The 21,839-nt window shown below is 37.6% G+C and overlaps 1 protein-coding gene across 9 annotated transcripts in view; it reads right to left on the bottom strand.

The window, feature by feature from the left end:
• Positions 1 to 21,839, bottom strand: part of SESTD1 (SEC14 and spectrin domain containing 1) — a 159,617-nt gene that overhangs the window by 46,137 nt on the left and 91,641 nt on the right. For all 9 annotated transcript variants that reach the window (XM_059166905.1, XM_059166903.1, XM_059166901.1 and 6 more), the window contains one exon: positions 5,908 to 6,030. In XM_059166905.1, the coding sequence (XP_059022888.1) occupies positions 5,908 to 6,030 (123 nt within the window). The remainder of the gene's footprint in view (positions 1 to 5,907; positions 6,031 to 21,839) is intronic.

Genomic DNA, 21,839 nt, shown 5'->3' with positions numbered 1-21,839 from the left:
AGGCAGAGGCTTAACCCACTGAGCCACCCAGGCGCCCCCACAGAGTGATTATAAAGGTTAACGGAGGTGGATTTAAAGCAGAAAATACAACTTGAGAAAAATATCACAGTAGTGTTCTAAAATAAAAAGGGATTTCACAGTATTCTCTATAGTACTTGTAAATTTAGTTAATATTCTAAACAAATAATTAATCCAATTCTTTGAAGAAGTAAGAGTCATGATTCAAAAAAAAATAGTAGGCTAAAGGATTAGCATCCTGGGTCACCATGTCTTACAGTGAGAACTATCTATACCATATTACCAGGGTGCTTACTAAAAATACCAAAGCTCCACCCCTGACCTACTAAGTCAGAGTCTGTAGGCAGTTTAACAGTCGCTTCAGGTGACTCTTAGAACCACTAAGGTTGGGACGCCTGGGTGGCTCAGTTGGTTGGACGACTGCCTTCGGCTCAGGTCATGATCCTGGAGTCCCGGGATCGAGTCCCGCATCGGGCTCCCAGCTCCATGGGGAGTCTGCTTCTCTCTCTGACCTTCTCCTCGTTCATGCTCTCTCTCACTGTCTCTCTCTCTCAGGTAAATAAATAAAATCTTAAAAAAAAAAAAAAAAAAGAACTACTAAGGTTTAAGAACAACCATACTGGGGTTGATTTTTTTTCCTAGTCTGAACCTATAAAATAAAGGCCCTAATAACTAGAACAAGGAGGTAAACAATTTAAGAACTAGTATTTTTCTTGAAATTAGCACTTGAAATTAAAGAAACTCACATTAGGAACTGAGGTTTTCCTAAAGAAATAATCAGTCTCTCTGGGATGTAAGGGAATAAAATCTGGAATGCACAGGCACACACACACTCTCTCTCTTCAGATTAATCAAAATGTTTTTTTCCTAGGAAATAGGAAAATATAAAATTTATAGAACCTTAGCTGAACAGGCTGCATTCAGTTCAGTTTTGGCCATCCTCGGGCCTACCTTTTATGAACATTTAACTGCGCAGGAAAAAAATCAATTCTAAGACATGCAGTTTGTACTTAGACGGTAGGTAAGAAATGAGCTTGAATGCTCACATGGTAGGACAGAGGTAGTCATCTCGATTGACAATGGAATAGTGCAGGAACTGGTGGTGATGCACAGCTGCTGAAATAATGGGTATTTATGCTCAAACCAAGACACAGGAATTCTAATCTAGAAGGAAAGAAACACTGCCAGATCACTTGATTAAGGTCAGTATGTTCGTGAGAGATGGGTTTTGACCCTTCATGCACACCTGTTTTGCTGCTTACTATTAGGCATGACACAACAATGTTCTCTTTGAAGACCAAAAGTCAGCATTGTGAGATGGGAGATACGAACGGAATCCTAAAGCTTCAGAGATTTATACTTCTGCACAGTCCTATGACATGTTTTCCCTAACAACCACCTACCTCAGCCCAAAAGAAAAAATCTGATTACTGAACTAAAACACATTAAAATGTACTTTAAGTTACTATTACCGTTTTTCTTATATTTTGTTATTTTTTGTTGTGCTTACCTCCTTCATATTAAAAAAGCAAACTTCCTTTTGACAAAGAACTACATATTTGTAATATTTTCATTTTCTGTATATTAAAACTAAATATTCTAATAAATTTGGGTTTATTTTTAGCTTTAAGATTATGCTTTTATAAGAATCTAAAATTTAATACTCGACAGAGTGATTTAACACAAAATGGTATGTTAATTTCTATCCCTATTAACCAATCAATATATCAGAAATTTGTCATAATTTCATTAAGACCTGAACAACTCTAACATATGCTTTAAAGCGTTCCTCTTTTTACAAAGAGAAAAGCTTTTAATAAAATATTGGAACATCATAAGCTAATATACTCATCCTGAATCAACCTATTCTCAAGGTAACAATGTAGTGCCACCTATTGGTTACAGTGCAATTCTCATTTGTAAACCTTGTAAAATGAAAAATTTCAAACTATTCAAAAGTGGAAAGAACAGTATAATGAATCTCATGTGCTATCCATCTTCAATAACTATCAACTCCTGACCAATTCTGTTTCTTCTACACTCCCATTCAATTTGTCCCCACCTCCCAATTTTGAAACTGACATACATCATTTAAAGAAATGAAATCCATAAACCATCAGTGTTTCTCTTTTCTCTGAAGCACCAGGTCCATGAATGCAAACAATATATGTGCATATGTCCTCAAATATTAAGAGTATAGGAAGGAAAAAAAATGTTATTATCTTAAGTACATCCATGAGTAGCTTTCGTTGCGAGCTAGCCAGTAAGCAGGTGAGACAGACTGACAGAGACAGAAAAATATAAAAAGGGAGAAAGAGAGAGAGAAATACAGAGAAACAGAAAGAGGAAAAAGAACTCCAAGAGTATGAAGAGACTGGTGTTTCAACCGAGTCTAGCTACCCAGTGACCGAAAAATGTTCTCTCCCAGTTTATTCATATAAAAATAAGGTGATGACAGAAGAATCTGTAAGATCCTCTCCAATTCAAAAGTTCTAAAATTTTATTCACATTATAAGTAAACCTGAACACACAGAGCTATCCATAAATAATTTTTTCATTTAAATTAATTTTTAGGAGCACCTGGGTGGCCCAGTTGGTTAAGTGTCAGCCTTCGGCTGCAGGCATGATTTTGGGGTACGGGGATGGAGCTCCACATCGAGCAAGGAGTCTACTTCTCCCTCTCCCTCTGTCCCAACCCCAGTTCATGCTGTATTTATCTCTTACAGAGGTCTCTCTCAAATAAATAAAATATTTTTTAAAAATAAGTAAAATAAATTGATTTTTAAACTTTATAAATAAAACTACAAAAATAAAAATCTAAACACAAGAATCTCTATGTATACTATTTATAATTTCATCCATACTGTATGCAACATAAAAGATGTTTTTCAATTCCTTTTGTGAATTTCTTTATAATAGGTACATAATCTAACTTCAAAGTATAATTATTCCTCTTGACATCTTTAAAAAATAATATAATGTAGATAAATCCTGTCTTTAGGGCCCTCAAGTGTCACGTATCTTTACATAAAGGACTCTGGGGATACCTTCATAACCAAATCCTCTAGATGGAAGTCTACAATATTTTACAGCAAACACTGTTTTCAAGAACCAAAAATAGTGGGATGCCTGGGTAGCTCAGTTGGCTAAGTGTGGGCTTCAGCTCAGGTCATGATCTCGGGGTCCTGAGATCGAGTTCTGCATCAGTGTCTTTGCTCAGCATGGAGCCTGCTTCTCCCTCTGCCTGCCACTCCCCTTCTTGTGCACACATGCTCATGCTCTCTCTTTCTCTCTCTGATAAATAATACATACAATCTTTTAAGAAAGGGGGGTACAGACTATAGGATATTGTTACCCTATAGTAACATGCTCCAGAACAATCCACAGGGTTCAAATAAGTCACAACAGTATCAAAAATATCAAAAGAATTACGTTATTTATAAAGTACCAAGAGAGGCGCCTGGGTTAAGCTCCAGCTCTCAGTTTAGGCTCAGGTCATGATCTCAGGATCCTGAGATCCAGCCCTGTGGCAGGTTGAGTGTAGAGTCTGCTTGAGATCCTTTCCCTCTGCTCCTCTCTACTCACCCTGTGCGCAAGTGTGTGCACTCTCTCTCAAATAAATAAATACAATCCTTAAAGATTTTTTAAAAATTTATTTGACACAGGTGGGGAGGCAAGCAGAAGGAGAAGCAGGCTCCCCACTGAGCAGAGCCTGACATGGGGCTCAATCCCATGACCCTGGGATCATGACCTGAGCCCATGGCAGATGTTTAACCGAATAAGCCACCCAGGCATCCCTTAAATAAAATCTTAAAAATACATAAATCTTAAAAATAAATAAAATTTTAAAAAATAATAAAAATAAAAAGTACCAAGAACAATAAAAGATTATAACCTCAGGAACAGGAGTAAGAAGTTAAATACAAATTACTCAGTATATTTTATTAGCATAAAAGGAAAAAGCATTATGTTGGACCCTGTGAAATGAATAAAATATACAGATTTTTTTCAATTATAGGATTTCATAAGATTTCATTTCAATCTTTTATAAGTACTGGGGTGCTCGGGTGGCTCAGTCAGTTAAACACCCGACTCTTAATTTTTGGCTCAAGTTAGGGTTGTGAGATCAAGCATGGCATAGGGCTCTGCAGTGGGCATGGAACCTGCTTAAGATTCTCTCTCCCTTTCCCTTTGTCCTTCCCTCTTCCCCTTCCCTCTTTATCTATCAATCAATCTCTTAAGAATACTAATTAGGAAAACTGCAGACAATATACAATCTTTAGATGATTTCAAATCCAAATCTTGTGATATCTCTTCCATATTATTCTCTCAGCTAGATTACAGATACTACAGAGTACAGTATATATTTTATCTGCCAATACAACATATTATTAAAGCTGATCTGGGGAATATTACAAAGAAAACAATATAAGGAACTGAACAGAATGGTATATATAAAAGAGGAAAATAATGTCAAATATTGTTTAAAATATCTTTAGTAAACAGTAGTTAAAATATACATTTATTAATACTACTCAACTTTTAACTACCACTTCAATTGGGGAAGTTAAAGGGAAAAGAAAAACTTAGATGTTCACATAATACATAAATCTTATCTGGGCCCAGAGTTTAAAACTGTTATTGAACAATTTTTTTTTAGTTCTCTATTATTGTGCATTTAGAGCCTAGTGATCGGGATTCATCTGAACACATGACTTTTTTTCTCAATTAACACATAAATCCAATCAGAGTGTCTTCTGAGCATCTGTATTTGTTTTTGCTTTTGTTTGAGGGGAAGGCTAACTTCTTTTATTACCTATTTATGGGAAAGATGTTTTATTCTTCATATTAAATGCAAGGTTGAATGGTGTGTGTGTGTGTTTGTGTGTGTGTGTGTGTGTAAACTGATCGCTTTTTTTAAGCCAGATAATCTAAGGAGATAGAAATTAATGAATCTGTTTATTTTTCTACTTTTCTAGTCAACCTATTTAAATTGCTATCAGAAATAATATGACTGGGGGGAAAAAAATGATGAACTAATTGATCCACAAAGCAGATGATCACTTTCTCTCTCTCTCTTTTTTTAAAATAAATTAATTTATTTATTTTCAGAAATACAGTATTCATTATTTTTTCACCACACCCAGTGCTCCATGCAATCCATGCCCTCCATAATACCCACCACCATGTACCCCAACCTCCCACCCCCAGATGATCACTTTCTCAATAATGAAGAGTTAACTTTAACAGAGCAAGAGCTTAACATATATCAACGTCCTCCATACACAAGTTGTTAAATTTTAAGCCCTCCTGAATGATTATCTATAATCTGCCCACAGATCATTTTCTAATTTTATAACTGATTTGTTTGATCATCTTCTTCAGAATTACAAGTGGGAGCCCCTAAATGCACAAAGAATGGAAAAATATCCTGCACCCTCTGCACTCACTCTCAATTAGTTGTGATTAATGCAACAGTTCTGCAATTATTCTCAGGCATTAACTGTACTGTACTCTCCCTAATAAAGCATGAACATCCCAAGCAAGCCTCCCTCTGAGGATTTAAGGATTATAATTTCTGTCTCAGGACTGCAGACGAAGGTTCTATTTTTGCACTATCACTCTTTATTCTGTCATGGTAATTTTTAAAAATTTCACATGGATTTGTTTCTATAGAAATATATAAACTATACTGGAGGCAAAGCAAAACCAAACTTCCAATAAATACATACTAAATGGTCAAAATGTTCTTTATGGCCTCTAAATATTAAACATACTCTACTTTATGTCCTATACCAAAGTTTATAGCAACTTATCCCTTAGCACCACACAGGCTCCTAATTATGCCCAGTAACAACAGCCTGTAACCTGCAGAGGAGAGGGACTCACACTGTGCTGGCTCTCAATCTCTTCATGCTTCTGCTGTAGGGCCTGGGAGGCTCGGATGGAGTCTCCAATCCCCCACTGGGCTCGTAGTTGTTCTGATCCAGGGCCTTCAAGCCAGTTTACAACCTATAAATGAAAGTTGAGACCAAAATCTTAAAATAATGAAAAGCTTTTCAAACATTCAATGTTTTCTCCTCCCAAAGCTCCTCAAAAATTTTTTTTTTAATTTTTGATTTTTACGTTTATTTCTTTGGCAGAAAGAAAGCACAAGTGGGAGAGCAGCAGGCAGAAGGAGAAAGAGAAGCAGGCTCCATGCTGAGCAAGAAGCCCAATGATACAGGGCCCGACAATGTGGGGCTTGATCTCAGGACCCCAGATCATGACCTGAGTCAAAGGCAGAGGCTTAACCGACTGAGCCATCCAGGCACCCCAGTTCCTCAAGTATTTTTAAATTCTTTAAATTCTACTGTAAAGGCAGTAAATGTTTCTTTTCTAATTACGTGGCTATAATGTGACAACTCTTCCAAAAGCAAAATTTGAAAGAATGCACACTGTAGCACCTTAGGCTTTCAGCTTTCTGACCATCTGCCAGGCTAAAAGAAATCTGGAATGCTCTCCATAAAAGAAAATTAAAAATTAACTTACAATGAAAGAAAATAGAAGAACTATTGGATTTTGCATTGGAAGAAACACCAGAAAGGATACTGGTCAAATTTCTTATCTAACACTTAAGAAAATTTAATTTCAAAGATTAACTGACCTGCCTACGGTAATATAATACATTATTAAAAACCTAGGACTAAAATCCCTGTCTCCAGACTCGTAGTCAAATGTTCTTCTCAAAGTACTGATAAAACTAAAGGAACTAAGTAATTAACTAATATGAAGTTAAAATGCTACTTTTGTCACTTTGAAAATTACAAACTAACTGTAGAATTATACTACAGCAATACCTTCTAGGGGTCTTAGGATGAACTAAAATCTGCAGACCCACATACCATCTGAGGTCCCACTGGCACCACTCAGCAGGATGTGAGGTTAGCAAAGCAGCATGAGGCATTCTTCTTCTGCCAAGTCAGTTCAAGCATGAGGTGATGAGATCCATATGGGACAGATTTAGGGAAGACTCTGGTATCAAAACTCCAGAATCCACAGTGCTCATGCATGCTACAGAAGTTCTGAATTCAAGGATGCTCAAAGTTATGCCTTCCATCAAGTACTAACAGTTCTAGTCCAGACCCAGAATAATTTTTACTATAAAAGCAGTAGTTGACATTCCAAGTTTTATAGGTTTTCAAGGAAACAGAGCTAGACAGTTAAGCAAAGATCAAAGCCTCATGCAGAAAGAGTTTTTCTAACTCTCTACCCACCCCCCCTACACACACACACTACAAAACTACATGGACACAGTGAAGTAATTTTAACAGAAAAAATATTATCAAATTTTACTTGTTACTGAATTAAAATAAGGAATTCAACAACAGATGTATGGTTAGGCCCTAAAATGTAAACTTAGGATTGCTGGTAAGAAGCAAATGAGGGTATGTCCGTAGCATAATGTTATAACCCAGTGGATACACAGGCTTAACTCAGAACTTTATAACAGACCCATGCTGCATTTTTATTATTATCAGGTTAAAATATATTCCTTTAAAAATCTAATAGTTCATGGAATTTTTAGTAGTTATATAAAAGTACCACATCATAGGGAAAAATCATGTCTATTTCTTTCCATTATTTTTTGACACGCATTGCATTTTCACATTACTCCAGATTTAAGCACTACAGCCAATTCTTACAGAACAGTTATTTCTATCCTGTGTTTTTCACTTAACATTACACTATAAAACTATAATGATTTTCTATGTGGCTACAGTTATAATTTACAATAGTTACAAACCTCTTTTTTAAGAAGGCAAAACTTGACTGCCTTCTTCCCTCCCTGTCATCTGTCTAACCAACTAATCAACCAACCTATATACATATATATTTGTATATCTACAACAGCTACTTTATATATATATGATATATATACATATATACAAATATACCCCCACACACACCCTAAATATAAACTTAGGATATATAGAGAGACAGAAGTTCATATGTAGTTATTTTTTTTTTCTCTAATTCTGTATTGTTTCCCTAGGAAAGATTTTCAGTAGAGATCTGAATTCAATGACAATATAATGTTAGTACACATTAAAAAATTGCTCTCTAAAACACCTTTTTCAGGGTGCCTGGGTGGCTCAGTGGGTTAAAGCCTCTGCCTTCAGCCCAGGTCATGATCCCAGGGTCCTGGGATCGAGCCCCACATTGGACTCTCTGCTCAGCAGGGAGCCTACTTCTCTCTACCTCCCTGCCTGCCTCTCTGCCTACTTGTGACCTCTGTCTGTCAAATAAATAAAATCTTAAAAAAAAAACCAAAAGATTATTAAAAAAACCCACCTTTTTCTATATGAACATCTAAGCAATGAAAGTTTTAACTGAGAAACCTCTGTAAAGTATACAAACTGTCTAATGCTTTTAAAAAACTTCTGCCAAAGGGATGGAGTAAGATAAATAAAGCTAATATGGAATGTAATGTGATATTTTGTTTGGAGTCATGGAAAAGAAAAATAGCATTAAGTAAAAACTAAGGAATTCTGAATAAAGTATAAAGACTGTTAAAACAACAACAACAACAACAACAACAACAAAACACCTTCTGCCAAATTGAAAAACAGAAACCTCTTCAGGTGTACTTTTCAATATTAGTATACCGAATGCATTGCAAATGTTTGGTTACTGAAAATTTAAGATCTTTAGTAAATTATCCCTTCAAGTTAGTTCCCCACTTATCTTCTACCTTCTTATCTATTAATATATTCTCAGCTTCCACTTTCTCTTTACAAGGCTTTAATAATATAGTACAAAAATTTAAAAACAAAAAAAGCCAAAGTATTATTTTGGATTCACTGGAATAGACTTAAGTGCTTTAATTTTCTTGGCTGTTTTCGCAGTCCTAAATTAATCTGCAACCCCTTACTGTCAAGTGTTCTTTGGAATACAAAGGTTGGCTCCTCAGCATCTCTAGTCTTCCCCTTTAAACTTTGTATTAGCTATCTTTGGAAGGGCAGAGTACTAGGATTCTGTTTCTGTTAGCCTGTGGAAAGGATCACTCTTTCACAGTCATAAGAAAACACTGGGCACGAGTCCCAATTCTAAATTCTGGTTCTGCTCCTACCAGTTTTAAGACTAGTCTGTCCATCTTTAAAATGGTGTTAATGCTACCTACCATACAAAGGTGCTGGGAGGATTATTCCAGTCATTATATGTAAGACACTTAGCACAATAGATAAATACTAGTATTTGTTATTCTCTTTGCTTTTCCCACTTTCTTGAAGAGAAAAGCATAGCTCCTTCTATCTATTCACTCAGTATTAAGCTTTTTATTTTCATTCCAGTATAGTTAACACGCAATGTCATATTAGTTACAAGTGAACAATAGAGTGATTAAACATTTCTAGACATTACTCACTGCTCATCATGATAAGCCTGCCGCTTAATTCCCATCAACTGTTTTACTCACCCACCTCCCATCTCCCTTCTGGTAACCATCAGTTTGTTGTCTATAGTTAAGAGTCCGTTTCTTGACTTGTCTTTTTTCTCCTATGTTCATTTGTTTTATTTCTTAAATTTCACATGTAAGTGAAATCATATCATATTTGTCTTTCTCTGACTTATTTCACTTAGCATTACACTCTCTAGCTCTATCCATGTTGTTGCAAATGTCAAAAGTTCATTTTTTTGATGGATGAGTAATAGTCTATTGTATATATATACACACCACACCTTCTTTATACATTCATCAGTTGATGTACATTTGGGTTCTTTCCATAATTTGGCTATTGTAAATAAAGCTGCAATAAACACAAGGATATACGTATTGCTCTGAATTAGCATTTTCATATTCTTTGGATAAATACCCAATAGTCTGATTGTTGGACCATTGGGGTTTCTGATCTTAGGGGAAAAGCACTCATACTTAACTATGATGTTTATTGTTGAGTTTTTGATATGCAGCCTTTATTATGTTGAGGTATGTTTCCTCTAGACGTACTTTGTTGAGGATTTTTATCGTGAATGGATGCTGTATTTTGTCAAATGCTTTTTCTGCATCTACTTAAATGACCATTTGGTTTTTATCCTTTTTCTTACTGATGTGTGTCCATTCATTCTTTATAAAGTTTGTCTCACACCTGCATTTTACAGTAAGATCCTGAGCTTCTTAAGGAAGTCCCTGAACTGTTTTATTCAACATTTTTTCAAATGGAAATATAAAGTGGGGGCTCCCGTGTGGCTCAGGTTGGGATCTCTGCTCAGGTTGTGATCTAGGGTCCTGGAATTGAGCCCCTTGTCAAGCTCAGTGGGGAATGTGCTTCTCCCTCTCCCTCTGCCCCTGGCCACTCTGGCTTATGCTTTCTTTCTCTTTCAAATAAATAAAATCTTTAAGGGGAAAAATGGAAATAAAAAGTATAAGTTTTAAGGAAGCTTATGTAAACATTTTGAAACCATTTTCCATTTCCTTTATGCAATTCAAGCCTCATCTATTGCTATTTATTATGACTAAAGATATAAAGACAAATACACAATGGCTTTCAAGTGTTCTATTTCTTTTAAAGATTTACTGATTTACAAATTTGAGAGAGAGAGCCCTAGAGTGTGCGGGGAGGGGCAGGGGACAAGGGAGATAATGTCTTTTTTTTTTTTTTAAAGATTTTATTTATTTATTTATTTGACAGAGAGAAATCACAAGTGGAAGGAGAGGCAGGCAGAGAGAGAGAGAGAGGGAAGCAGACTCCCTGCTGAGCAGAGTGCCCGATGCGAGACTCGATCCCAGGACCCTGGGATTATAACCTGAGCAGAAGGCAGCAGCTTAACCCACTGAGCCACCCAGGCGCCCCGGGAGATAAAGTCTTGAGCAGACACTGGCTCAGCATGGTGCCTGACATTTCACAAACCAAAGATGAGGACCTGAGCTGAAAGCAAGAGTCAGAAACTTAACAGACTGCACCACCCAGGAGCTCTGGCTTGTAAGTATTTTAAATAACATAATTATTTCACTAGAAATATCTAAATTCTAAAACTAAGGATGAAATAAGAGCATCTCAAAAGTTTTTAATTAATTAATAATATGTTATATGGAGAGGAGTCAAGATGGCGGAGAAGTAGCAGGCTGAGACTAATTCAGCTAGCAGGAGATCAGCTAGATAGCTTATCTAAGGATTGCAAACACCTGCATATCCATCAGCAGATCGAAGAGAAGAAGAACAGCAATTCTATAAACAGAAAAACAACCACTTTCTGAAAGGTAGGACTGGCGGAGAAGTGAATCCAAAGAGACGGGAAGATAGACCCCAGGGGGAGGGGCCGGCTCCTGGCAAGTGGCGTAGCAACCGCGCACAAAATCAGGACTTTTAAAAGTCTGTTCCGCTGAGGGACATCGCTCCAGAGGCTAAACCAGGGAGAAGCCCACGCGGGGTCAGCGTGGCCTCAGGTCCCGCAGGGTCACAGAAGGATCGGGGGTGTCTGAGTGTCACAGAGTTTGCGGGTATTGGAGCGGGAGGGCCAGCTACGGAGACAGAGCCGACAGTAACCTCAGAGCTCCGTGTTACCTTGGACCAGTCACAGGCTCGGTGAGCTCAGAGCGCGGCTGGAGGTCAGGCAGACGGGAGTTACTAGACGCTGTTCTCTAAGGGCACACTGAGGAGAGGGGCCCGGGGCTCTCCGCTCCTCCGGGCTGGAGACCAGGAGGTCGCCATTTGTATTCCCATCCTCTGGAACTCTACGGAAAGCGCTCAGGGAAGAAAAGCTCCTGAAAGCAAACCCCAGAGGATTACTCAGCCCAGCCCCTGGTAAGGGCGGTGCAATTCCGCCTGGGGCAAAGACACTTGAGAATCACTACACCAGGCCCCTCCCCCAGAAGATCAACAAGAAAGCCAGCCAAGACCAAGTTCACCTACCAAGGAGTGTGGTTTCAATACCAAGGAGAGCCGCAGAATTCCAGAGGGGAAGAAAGAAAAGCATGGAACTCATGGCTTTCTCCCTGTGATTTTTTTAGTCTTGCAGTTAATTTTTTTCCTTTTCATTTTTTTTTTCTCTTCTGCTAAAATTTTTTTTAACTTCTACCCTTTTCTTTTTTAACGTTTTTAAACTAGTTTATCTAATATATATATTTTTTCTTTTTTATATTTTTCTTTATTCGTTTTCTTTTTAAAATTCTTTTCTTTTTTTTTTTCTTTTCTTTTCTTTCTTTCTTTTTGAACCTCTTTTTATCCCCTTTCTCCCCCCTCACGATTTGGGATCTCTTCTGATTTGGTCAAAGCATATTTTCCTGGGGTTCTTGCCACCCTTTTAGTATTTTACTTGCTCCTTCATATACTCTTATCTGGACAAAATGACAAGACGGAAAAATTCAACGCAAAAAAAAGAACAAGAGGCAGTACCAAAGGCTAGGGACCTAATCAATACAGACATTGGTAATATGTCAGATCTAGAGTTCAGAATGACAATTCTCAAGGTTCTAGCCGGGCTCGAAAAAGGCATGGAAGATATTAGAGAAACCCTCTTGGGAGATATAAAAGCCCTTTCTGGAGAAATAAAAGAACTAAAATCTAACCAAGTTGAAATCAAAAAGCTATTAATGAGGTGCAATCAAAAATGGAGGCTCTCACTGCTAGGATAAATGAGGCAGAAGAAAGAATTAGTGATATGGAAGACCAAATGACAGAGAATAAAGAAGATGAGCAAAAGAGGGACAAACAGCTACTGGACCACGAGGGGAGAATTCGAGAGATAAGTGACACCATAAGACGAAACAACATTAGAATAATTGGGATTCCAGAAGAAGAAGAAAGAGAGAGGGGAGCAGAAGGTATACTGGAGAGAATTATTGGGGAGAATTTCCCCAATATGGCAAAGGGAACGAGCATCAAAATTCAGGAGGTTCAGAGAACGCCCCTCAAAATCAATAAGAATAGGCCCACACCCCGTCACCTAATAGTAAAATTTACAAGTCTCAGTGACAAAGAGAAAATCCTGAAAGCAGCCCAGGAAAAGAAGTCTGTAACATACAATGGTAAAAATATTAAATTGGCAGCAGACTTAGCCACAGAGACCTGGCAGGCCAGAAAGAGCTGGCATGATATTTTCAGAGCACTAAACAAGAAAAACATGCAGCCAAGAATACTATATCCAGCTAGGCTATCATTGAAAATAGAAGGAGAGATTAAAAGCTTCCATGACAAACAAAAACTGAAAGAATTTGCAAACACCAAACCAGCTCTACAGGAAATATTGAAAGGGGTCCTCTAAGCAAAGAGAGAGACTACAAGTGGTAGATCAGTAAGGAACAGAGACAATATACAGTAACAATCACCTTATAGGCAATACAATGGCACTAAATTCTTATCTCTCAATAGTTACCCTGAATGTTAATGGGCTAAATGCCCCTGTCAAAAGACACAGGGTATCAGAATGGATAAAAAAACAAAACCCATCTATATGTTGCCTCCAAGAATCTCATTTTAAGCCCAAAGACACCTCCAGATTTAAAGTGAGGGGGTGGAAAAGAATTTACCATGCTAATGGACATCAGAAGAAAGCAGGAGTGGCAATCCTTATATCAGATCAATTAGATTTTAAGCCAAAGACTATAATAAGAGATGAGGAAGGACACTATATCATACACAAAGGGTCTGTCCAACAAGAAGATTTAACAATTTTAAATATCTATGCCCCCAACGTGGGAGTAGCCAACTATATAAACCAATTAATAACAAAATCAAAGAAACACATAAACAATACAATAATAGTAGGGGACTTTAACACTCCCCTCCTGAACTAGACAGATCATCCAAGCAAAAGATCAGCAAGGAAATAAAGGCCGTAAACGACACACTGGACCAGATGGACATCACAGATATATTCAGAACATTTCATCCCAAAGCAACAGAATACACATTCTTCTCTAGTGCACATGGAACATTCTACAGAATAGATCACATCCTCGGTCCTAAATCAGGACTCGGCCGGTATCAAAAGATTGGGATCTTTCCTTGCATATTTTCAGACCACAATGCTCTGAAGCTAGAACTCAACCACAAGAGGAAATTTGGAAAGAACCCAAATACATGGAGACTAAACAGCATCCTTCTAAAGAATGAATGGGTCAACCGGGAAATTAAAGAAGAATTGAAAAAAATCATGGAACAAATGATAATGAAAATACAACGGTTCAAAATCTGTGGGACACAACAAAGGCAGTCCTGAGAGGAAAATATATAGCGGTACAAGCCTTTCTCAAGAAACAAGAAAGGTCTCAGGTACACAACCTAACCCTACACCTAAAGGAGCTGGAGAAAGAACAAGAAAGAAACCCTAAGCCCAGCAGGAGAAGAGAAATCATAAAGATCAGAGCAGAAATCAATGAAATAGAAACCAAAAAAAACAATAGAGCAAATCAACAAAACTAGGAGCTGGTTCTTTGAAAGAATTAATAAAATTGATAAACCCCTGGCCAGACTTATCAAAAAGAAAAGAGAAAGGACCCAAATAAATAAAATCATGAATGAAAGAGGAGAGATCACAACACCAAAGAAATACAAACTATTACAAAGAACATACTATGAGCAACTCTACGCCAACAAATTTGACAATCTGGAAGAAATGGATGCATTCCTAGAAACATATCAACTACCACAACTGAACCAGGAAGAAACAGAAAGCCTGAACAGACCCATAACCAGTAAGGAGATTGAAACAGTCATTAAAAATCTCCAAACAAACAAAAGCCCAGGGCCAGACTGCTTCCCGGGGGAATTCTACCAAACATTTAAAGAAGAACTAATTCCTATTCTCCTAAAACTGTTCCAAAAAATAGAAATGGAAGGAAAACTTCCAAACTCATTTTATGAGGCCAGCATCACCTTGATCCCAAAACCAGACAAGGATCCCATCAAAAAAGAGAGCTATAGACCAATATCCTTGATGAACACAGATGCGAAAATTCTCACCAAAATACTAGCCAATAGGATTCAACAGTGCATTAAAAGGATTATTCACGAAGACCAAGTGGGATTTATTCCAGGGTTGCAAGTTGGTTCAACATCCGCAAATCAGTCAATGTGATACAATACATCAATAAAAGAAAGAACAAGAACCATATGATACTCTCAATAGATGCTGAAAAAGCATTTGACAAAGTACAGCATCCCTTCCTGATCAAAATTCTTCAAAGTGTAGGGATAGAGGGCACATACCTCAATATCATCAAAGCCATCTATGAAAAACCCACCGCAAATATCATTCTCAATGGAGAAAAACTAAAAGTCTTTCCGCTAAGGTCAGGAACACGGCAGTGATGTCCATTATCACCACTGCTATTCAACATAGTACTAGAAGTCCTAGCCTCAGCAATCAGACAACAAAAGGAAATTAAAGGCATCCAAATCGGCAAAGAAGTCAAACTATCACTCCTCGCAGATGATATGATACTATATGTGGAAAACCCAAAAGACTCCACTCCAAAACTGCTAGAACTTGTACAGGAATTCAGTAAAGTGTCAGGATATAAAATCAATGCACAGAAATCAGTTGCATTTCTCTACACCAACAACAAGACAGAAGAAAGAGAAATTAAGGAGTCCATCCCATTTACAATTGCACCCCAAACCATAAGATACCTAGGAATAAACCTAACCAAAGAGGCACAGAATCTATACTCAGAAAACTATAAAGTGCTCATGAAAGAAATTGAGGAAGACACAAAGAAATGGAAAAATGTTCCATGCTCCTGGATTGGAAGAATAAATATTGTGAAAATGTCTATGCTACCTAAAGCAATCTACACATTTAATTCAATTCCTATCAAAGTACCATCCATCTTTTTCAAAGAAATGGAACAAATAATTCTAAAATTTATATGGACCAGAAAAGACCTTGAATAGCCAAAGGGATATTGAAAAAGAAAGCCAAAGTTGGTGGCATCAAAATTCCGGACTTCAAGCTCTATTACAAAGCTGTCATCATCAAGACAGCATGGTACTGGCACAAAAACCGACACATAGATCAATGGAACAGAATAGAGAGCCCGGAAATAGACCCTTAACTCTATGATCAACTAATCTTCGACAAAGCAGGAAAGAATGTCCAATGGAAAAAAGACAGCCTCTTCAATAAATGGTGTTGGGAAAATTGGACAGCCACATGCATAAAAATGAAATTGGACCATTTCCTTATACCACACACGAAAATAGACTCAAAATGGATGAAGGACCTCAATGTGCGAAAGGAATCCATCAAATCCTTGAGAACACAGGCAGCAACCTCTTTGACCTCAACCGCAGCAACATCTTCCTAGGAACATCGCCAAAGGCAAGGGAAGCAAGGGCAAAAATGAACTATTGGGATTTTATCAAGATCAAAAGCTTTTGCACAGCAAAGGAAACAGTTAACAAAATCAAAAGACAACTGACAGAATGGGAGAAGATATTTGCAAACGACATATCAGATAAAGAACTAGTATCCAAAATCTATAAAGAACTTAGCAAACTCAACACCCAAAGAACAAATAATCCAATCAAGAAATGGGCAGAGGACATGAACAGACATTGCTGCAAAGAAGACATCCAGATGGCCAACAGACACATGAAAAAGTGCTCCATATCACTCGGCATCAGGGAATTACAAATCAAAACCACAATGAGATATCACCTCATACCAGTCAGAATGGCTAAAATCAACAAGTCAGGAAATGACAGATGCTGGCGAGGATGCGGAGAAAGGGGAACCCTCCCACACTGTTGGTGGGAATACAAGCTGGTGCAACGACTCTGGAAAACAGCATGGAGGTTCTTCAAAATGTTGAAAATAGAACTACCCTATGACCCAGCAATTGCACTACTGGGTATTTTTCCTAAAGATACAAATGTAGTGATCCAAAGGGGCACGTGCACCCGAATGTTTATAGCAGCAATGTCCACAACAGCCAAACTATGGAAAGAACCTAGATGTCCATCAACAGATGAATGGATCAAGAAGATGTGGTATATATACACAACGGAATACTATGCAGCCATCAAAAGAAATGAAATCTGGGGCGCCTGGGTGGCTCAGTGGATTAAGCCGCTGCCTTCGGCTCAGGTCATGATCTCAGTGTCCTGGGATCGAGCCCCGCATCGGGCTCTTTGCTCAGCGGGAGCCTGCTTCCTCCTCTCTCTCTGCCTGACTCTCCGCCTACTTGTGATCTTTCTCTCTGTCAAATAAATTAATAAAATCTTTAAAAAAAAAAAAAAGAAATGAAATCTTGCCATTTGCGACAACATGGATGGAACTAGAGTGTATCATGCTTAGCGAAATAAGTCAAGCAGAGAAAGACAACTATCATATGATCTCCCTGATATGAGGAAGTGGTGATGCAACATGGGGGCTTAAGCAGGTAGGAGAAGAATCAATGAAACAAGATGGGATTGGGAGGGAGACAAACCATAAGTGACTCTTAATCTCACAAAACAAACTGAGGGTTGCTGGGGGGAGGGGGGTTGGGAGAAGGGGGGTGGGGTTATGGACATTGGGGAGGGTATGTGCTTTGGTGAGTGCTGTGAAGTGTGTAAACCTGGCGATTCACAGACCTGTACCCCTGGGGATAAAAATATATGTTTATAAAAAATTTAAAAATCTTAATAAATAAATATTTTTTTAAAAAATTTAAAAAAATGTGTTATATGTTATTTTTTAAAACCTAAAATGCTATTTAAACATTTAAGCTTTGACTTCAGAATATTCTATAAGCAAAAGAAGCAGGCTAATATAAATCATGATACCTGAGGAAAAACAACTCATTAGCATGGAACTTTCAAAGAGCCGTAAATTTAAAAATACACTTTCAATAAAGCAAAGACATACTCTTGGTGCAAAAATCCACTCTCATAGTCAAGTACACATATAGTTTTAATGTATGCTAAAAGTAATTTTTCCTTACTGTGCAACATCAGTAATGTAGACAGAGTAAATGTATGACTCTTTCTAATAAAAATGATGCAAATTGAGGTTGATGCCCAGTAAACAAGTCTATTTAAATGCATTAATGATGGTAGTTTGCCAAACTAGGCTATAAAACTTAATTTTAATCAGGACATCTTGCTCAGTCAATCTGAATATTAACTTACAGCAAGAGTAGTTTCATGCCCAATCCATATCAATGTGACCCCTCAAATGCCTACATTTATATGCAAAGTATAACCTTGGAGATATGCTATTAAAATCTACCATGACAAATATTTGCAGAGGCCAAAAATGCATGTGACTACACAACATTCTTTCCTAGCCGGGCTAATTTCTAAAGACTTCATGAGAGAGTATCTGGAAGAATCTGGAAGAATGTGGGGTCAAACAAGGCAGAAGGGCATGTTAAACAAATGTCAAGCATGTGACCTGAAGAAAGAATTGGGGGAACTAGAAGCATAGCCTCCAGCTATATTCTTATGCAACTCTTAATGTATCCTATTTTGCATCTATGATTCCTTTCTACAAAGGAAGAAAAGCACATGGATGATTCTAGAAATAACATTTGTAATGCTGGCTATAATTACTGCCTCAGTAAATAATGAGAATAACAACAGCATATTTCATTGAAGTAGCATCGTCTCCCACTTAAAAGTTGATGAAAATCTAATTTTTAAATATAGCAACAGCAGCACGGAGAACCTCTGCATACCACATAAACTCTAATGCCACTGATTTAAACTGGGAAATAAATGATAATTTTAATGGCTATTACTTATCATAGAGCTTATCTATTAGAGCTATTGATTTATTCTTTTCCTAACATTTATTTCTTTTAGAGAAAAAGAGAGAAAATGCAAGCAGAGAGCAGGAGCAGATGGAGAGAGAGAATCCTCAAGCAGACTCCCCACTGAGCACGGAGCCCAACTCGGGGCTCTATCCCAGGACCCTGAGATCATGACCTAGCTGAAATCAAGAGTCTGATGCCTAACTGAATGAGCCACCCAGAGACCTCTGATTTCTTTCATTATGCTTTCAGTGATAAGACAGTGAAGAAGAAATATGGAAAAATTCAGTTTTCACTAATTTAACATAAGTCGTGATAATCAACTTTATGATTATCTTTATATAAACAATTTTTTTTATTTTCCCCAAATTTGTAAGACGAAAGTGCATTTTATACTCTGTGGATGCTGACATGATCAATACACATTTAATATATAGCTAAGTTTAAGTAATTATTCTGGCAAGGGAAAGAGATCTTTGCCTAAAAAGTGACCTGTGAAAAAGAAAGAGGAGGAACCATTACATGATGCAGATTAATGTTCTAACCAACTAATGTGTAACACTCAGACAATAACCTTATAATAAAGGTTATTTGTTTTTAACAATAATCTCGTTACCATCATCACCATCATAAATATCATCATCATCACCTCCCTTCTCTAGTTTCTTTATTCAGTTGAGCTGGTCTATCATTTCAAAAATGCATTTGCCCATACATTAACTCCTCTGCCATTTTTTTTTTTAAATCATACCCACTGATCCCATGTAGCAAGGCACAAATGCTGAATGAATCCCATCACCCACATTCTCTGTACCTTCACTTCAACATCTAGCCATGAATTGATAAGGTCACACAATAAACCAGAAAGGTTCCACCATAAATCCAAAATCAATACGACCTAAAAATACAACTACATGTCTGTGGTATTTTACATGTCCAATTCCCACAGAGAAAACATTGAAACCTCTTGTAACATCATACTCTTCAACCACCACCACCCACCTCACCTTCAAATCTGTACCACTAAGCAGATGACCTTTTCTCTTACGTTATTGAAAAAAAGAACACATTGCATAGGAACCCCTTCATCTTCACATCTGACTCACACAGGGAGACATCTCTGGATATATCCTACCCATCATTCCTCCTGTTAACAATGGAGTTCTATCTATTCCATGCGAACACTAATCCTTTCAACACCGTCTTTTGGAAATGATTCACTTCTACCTTGTGAGGAACTTGATAGTACTAAATATCTTTTCTCTCGTGTATATTCAACCCCTCTTTCCACATAGATACTCCCCACTGGCCTTTAAAGCTTTGAGAGTTTTCCATATTACTTTAAAAAGAAAAATAGAACAAAATTATATCTCACCTTGCTGTGGACTGAGTTTTGTTGTCCTCCCTCCCCCAAATCCATATTTTAAAATGCTAATAAGCCTCAGTACTTCAGAATGTACCCCTATTTATCTGAAGATAGGGTCTTCTAAGAGGCAATTAAATTGAAGTCGAAAATACATACATTCTTACATACATACATAAAATGAGGCTGTTAAGCTGGTGCAGCCACTCTGGAAAACAGTATGAAGGTTCCTCAAAAAGATGAAAATAGAGCTACCCTATGAACCAATAATTGCACTACTGGGTATTTACCCTAAAGATAACACACGAAGTGATCCAAAGAGGCTCGTGCACCCCAATGCTTACAGCAGCAATGTCCACAACAGCCAAACTATGGAAAGAGCCTAGATGTCCATCAACAGATGAATGGATAAAGAAGATGTAATATATATATATATTATATATATATATATATATATATATATATATATATATATATAATATATATATAATGGAATATTATGGAGCCATCAAAAAAGGAAATCTAACCATTTGCATGACATGTATGGAACTAGAGGGTATTATTCTAAGCAAAATAAGTCAATCAGAAAAAGATAATTATCATATTATCTCTCTGCTATAAGGAATTTGAGAGACAGGGCAGGGGTTAGTCGAGGGCTGGGCAGGGCAGGGGTTGGGGGCGGGGTGCAATGAAACAAGATGGGACCGGGGAAGGAGATAAATCATAAGAGACTCAGTCTCAGGAAACAAACAGGATTGTTAGAGGGGAAGTGGGTAGAAGGGTTGGGGTGGCTGAGGGATGGACAATGGGGAGGGTATGTGCTATGGTGAGTGCTGTGAATTATGTAAGACTGATGATGCACAGACCGTACCCCTAAAATAAATAATACACTATATGTTAATTTAAAAAAAGAGGTTGTTACAGTGGACCCTAATCTGGTGGACCTAATCTGGTCCTTAAAAGGAGAGGAAATTTGGACACAGAAAGGTAGAGAGTTAAGATAATGTAAAGATACAGAAATAAGACGGAGCATCAACAAGCCAAGAATCTGGAACATATTTTTTCCTCAATGCCTTTAGAAGGAATCAACCTTCCTAACACCCTGATCTTAAGACTTTTACCCTTTAGAACCATGGGGAAATAAGTTTCTGTTGTTTAAGCCACCCAGGTTGTGGTACTTGGTTACAGCAGACTTAGCAACTAATACCACCCTTTTTCTACCGCTTTTAGGCATCAATATTTCTCATCTTTCCTTCAGAGACAAATTCTCAATGAGTTGCCCATACTCAGTGTCTCCCTCATTACACTTCACTGTCATTCCAAATTCACTCCTGTGTGCTTTACTCCATGCTCAAGGGTCACCAGTGGCCTCAATCTTATACATTATAATGGACATGTTAAGTTGTCCTTTTATTTGATCTTTCAGCAGCATTCTACAAGGATCCCAATTCCATCCTGAAATACTTCTCCTGGCTTCCGAGACACAGAACTCTTCACACTTTTCTCCTCCATCTCTGGCCAATCCTTCCGTTCTGTTCAGGAGTATGCTCCTCTATCTTGTCATCAAATGCTGGAGTTTCTCAAAGCTCAGTCAGAAAGCCCTCTTTTCACATACTCTTAGGACTTTCCTTGGTCAACTCTTATCCAAATCAAAGCTTTTAATTGCCATTCATACATGATGACAAACAACTAAGTCACCAGCCCAGACCTGTGTGGGGCTACCCTTCCATATTTTCTCTT

This window comes from Mustela lutreola, chromosome 3, assembly GCF_030435805.1.
Source record: "Mustela lutreola isolate mMusLut2 chromosome 3, mMusLut2.pri, whole genome shotgun sequence".
Taxonomy (NCBI): domain Eukaryota; kingdom Metazoa; phylum Chordata; class Mammalia; order Carnivora; family Mustelidae; genus Mustela; species Mustela lutreola.
The sequence above is the reverse complement of the archived record's forward strand: the minus strand, read 5'-3'. Positions and strand labels throughout refer to the sequence as shown.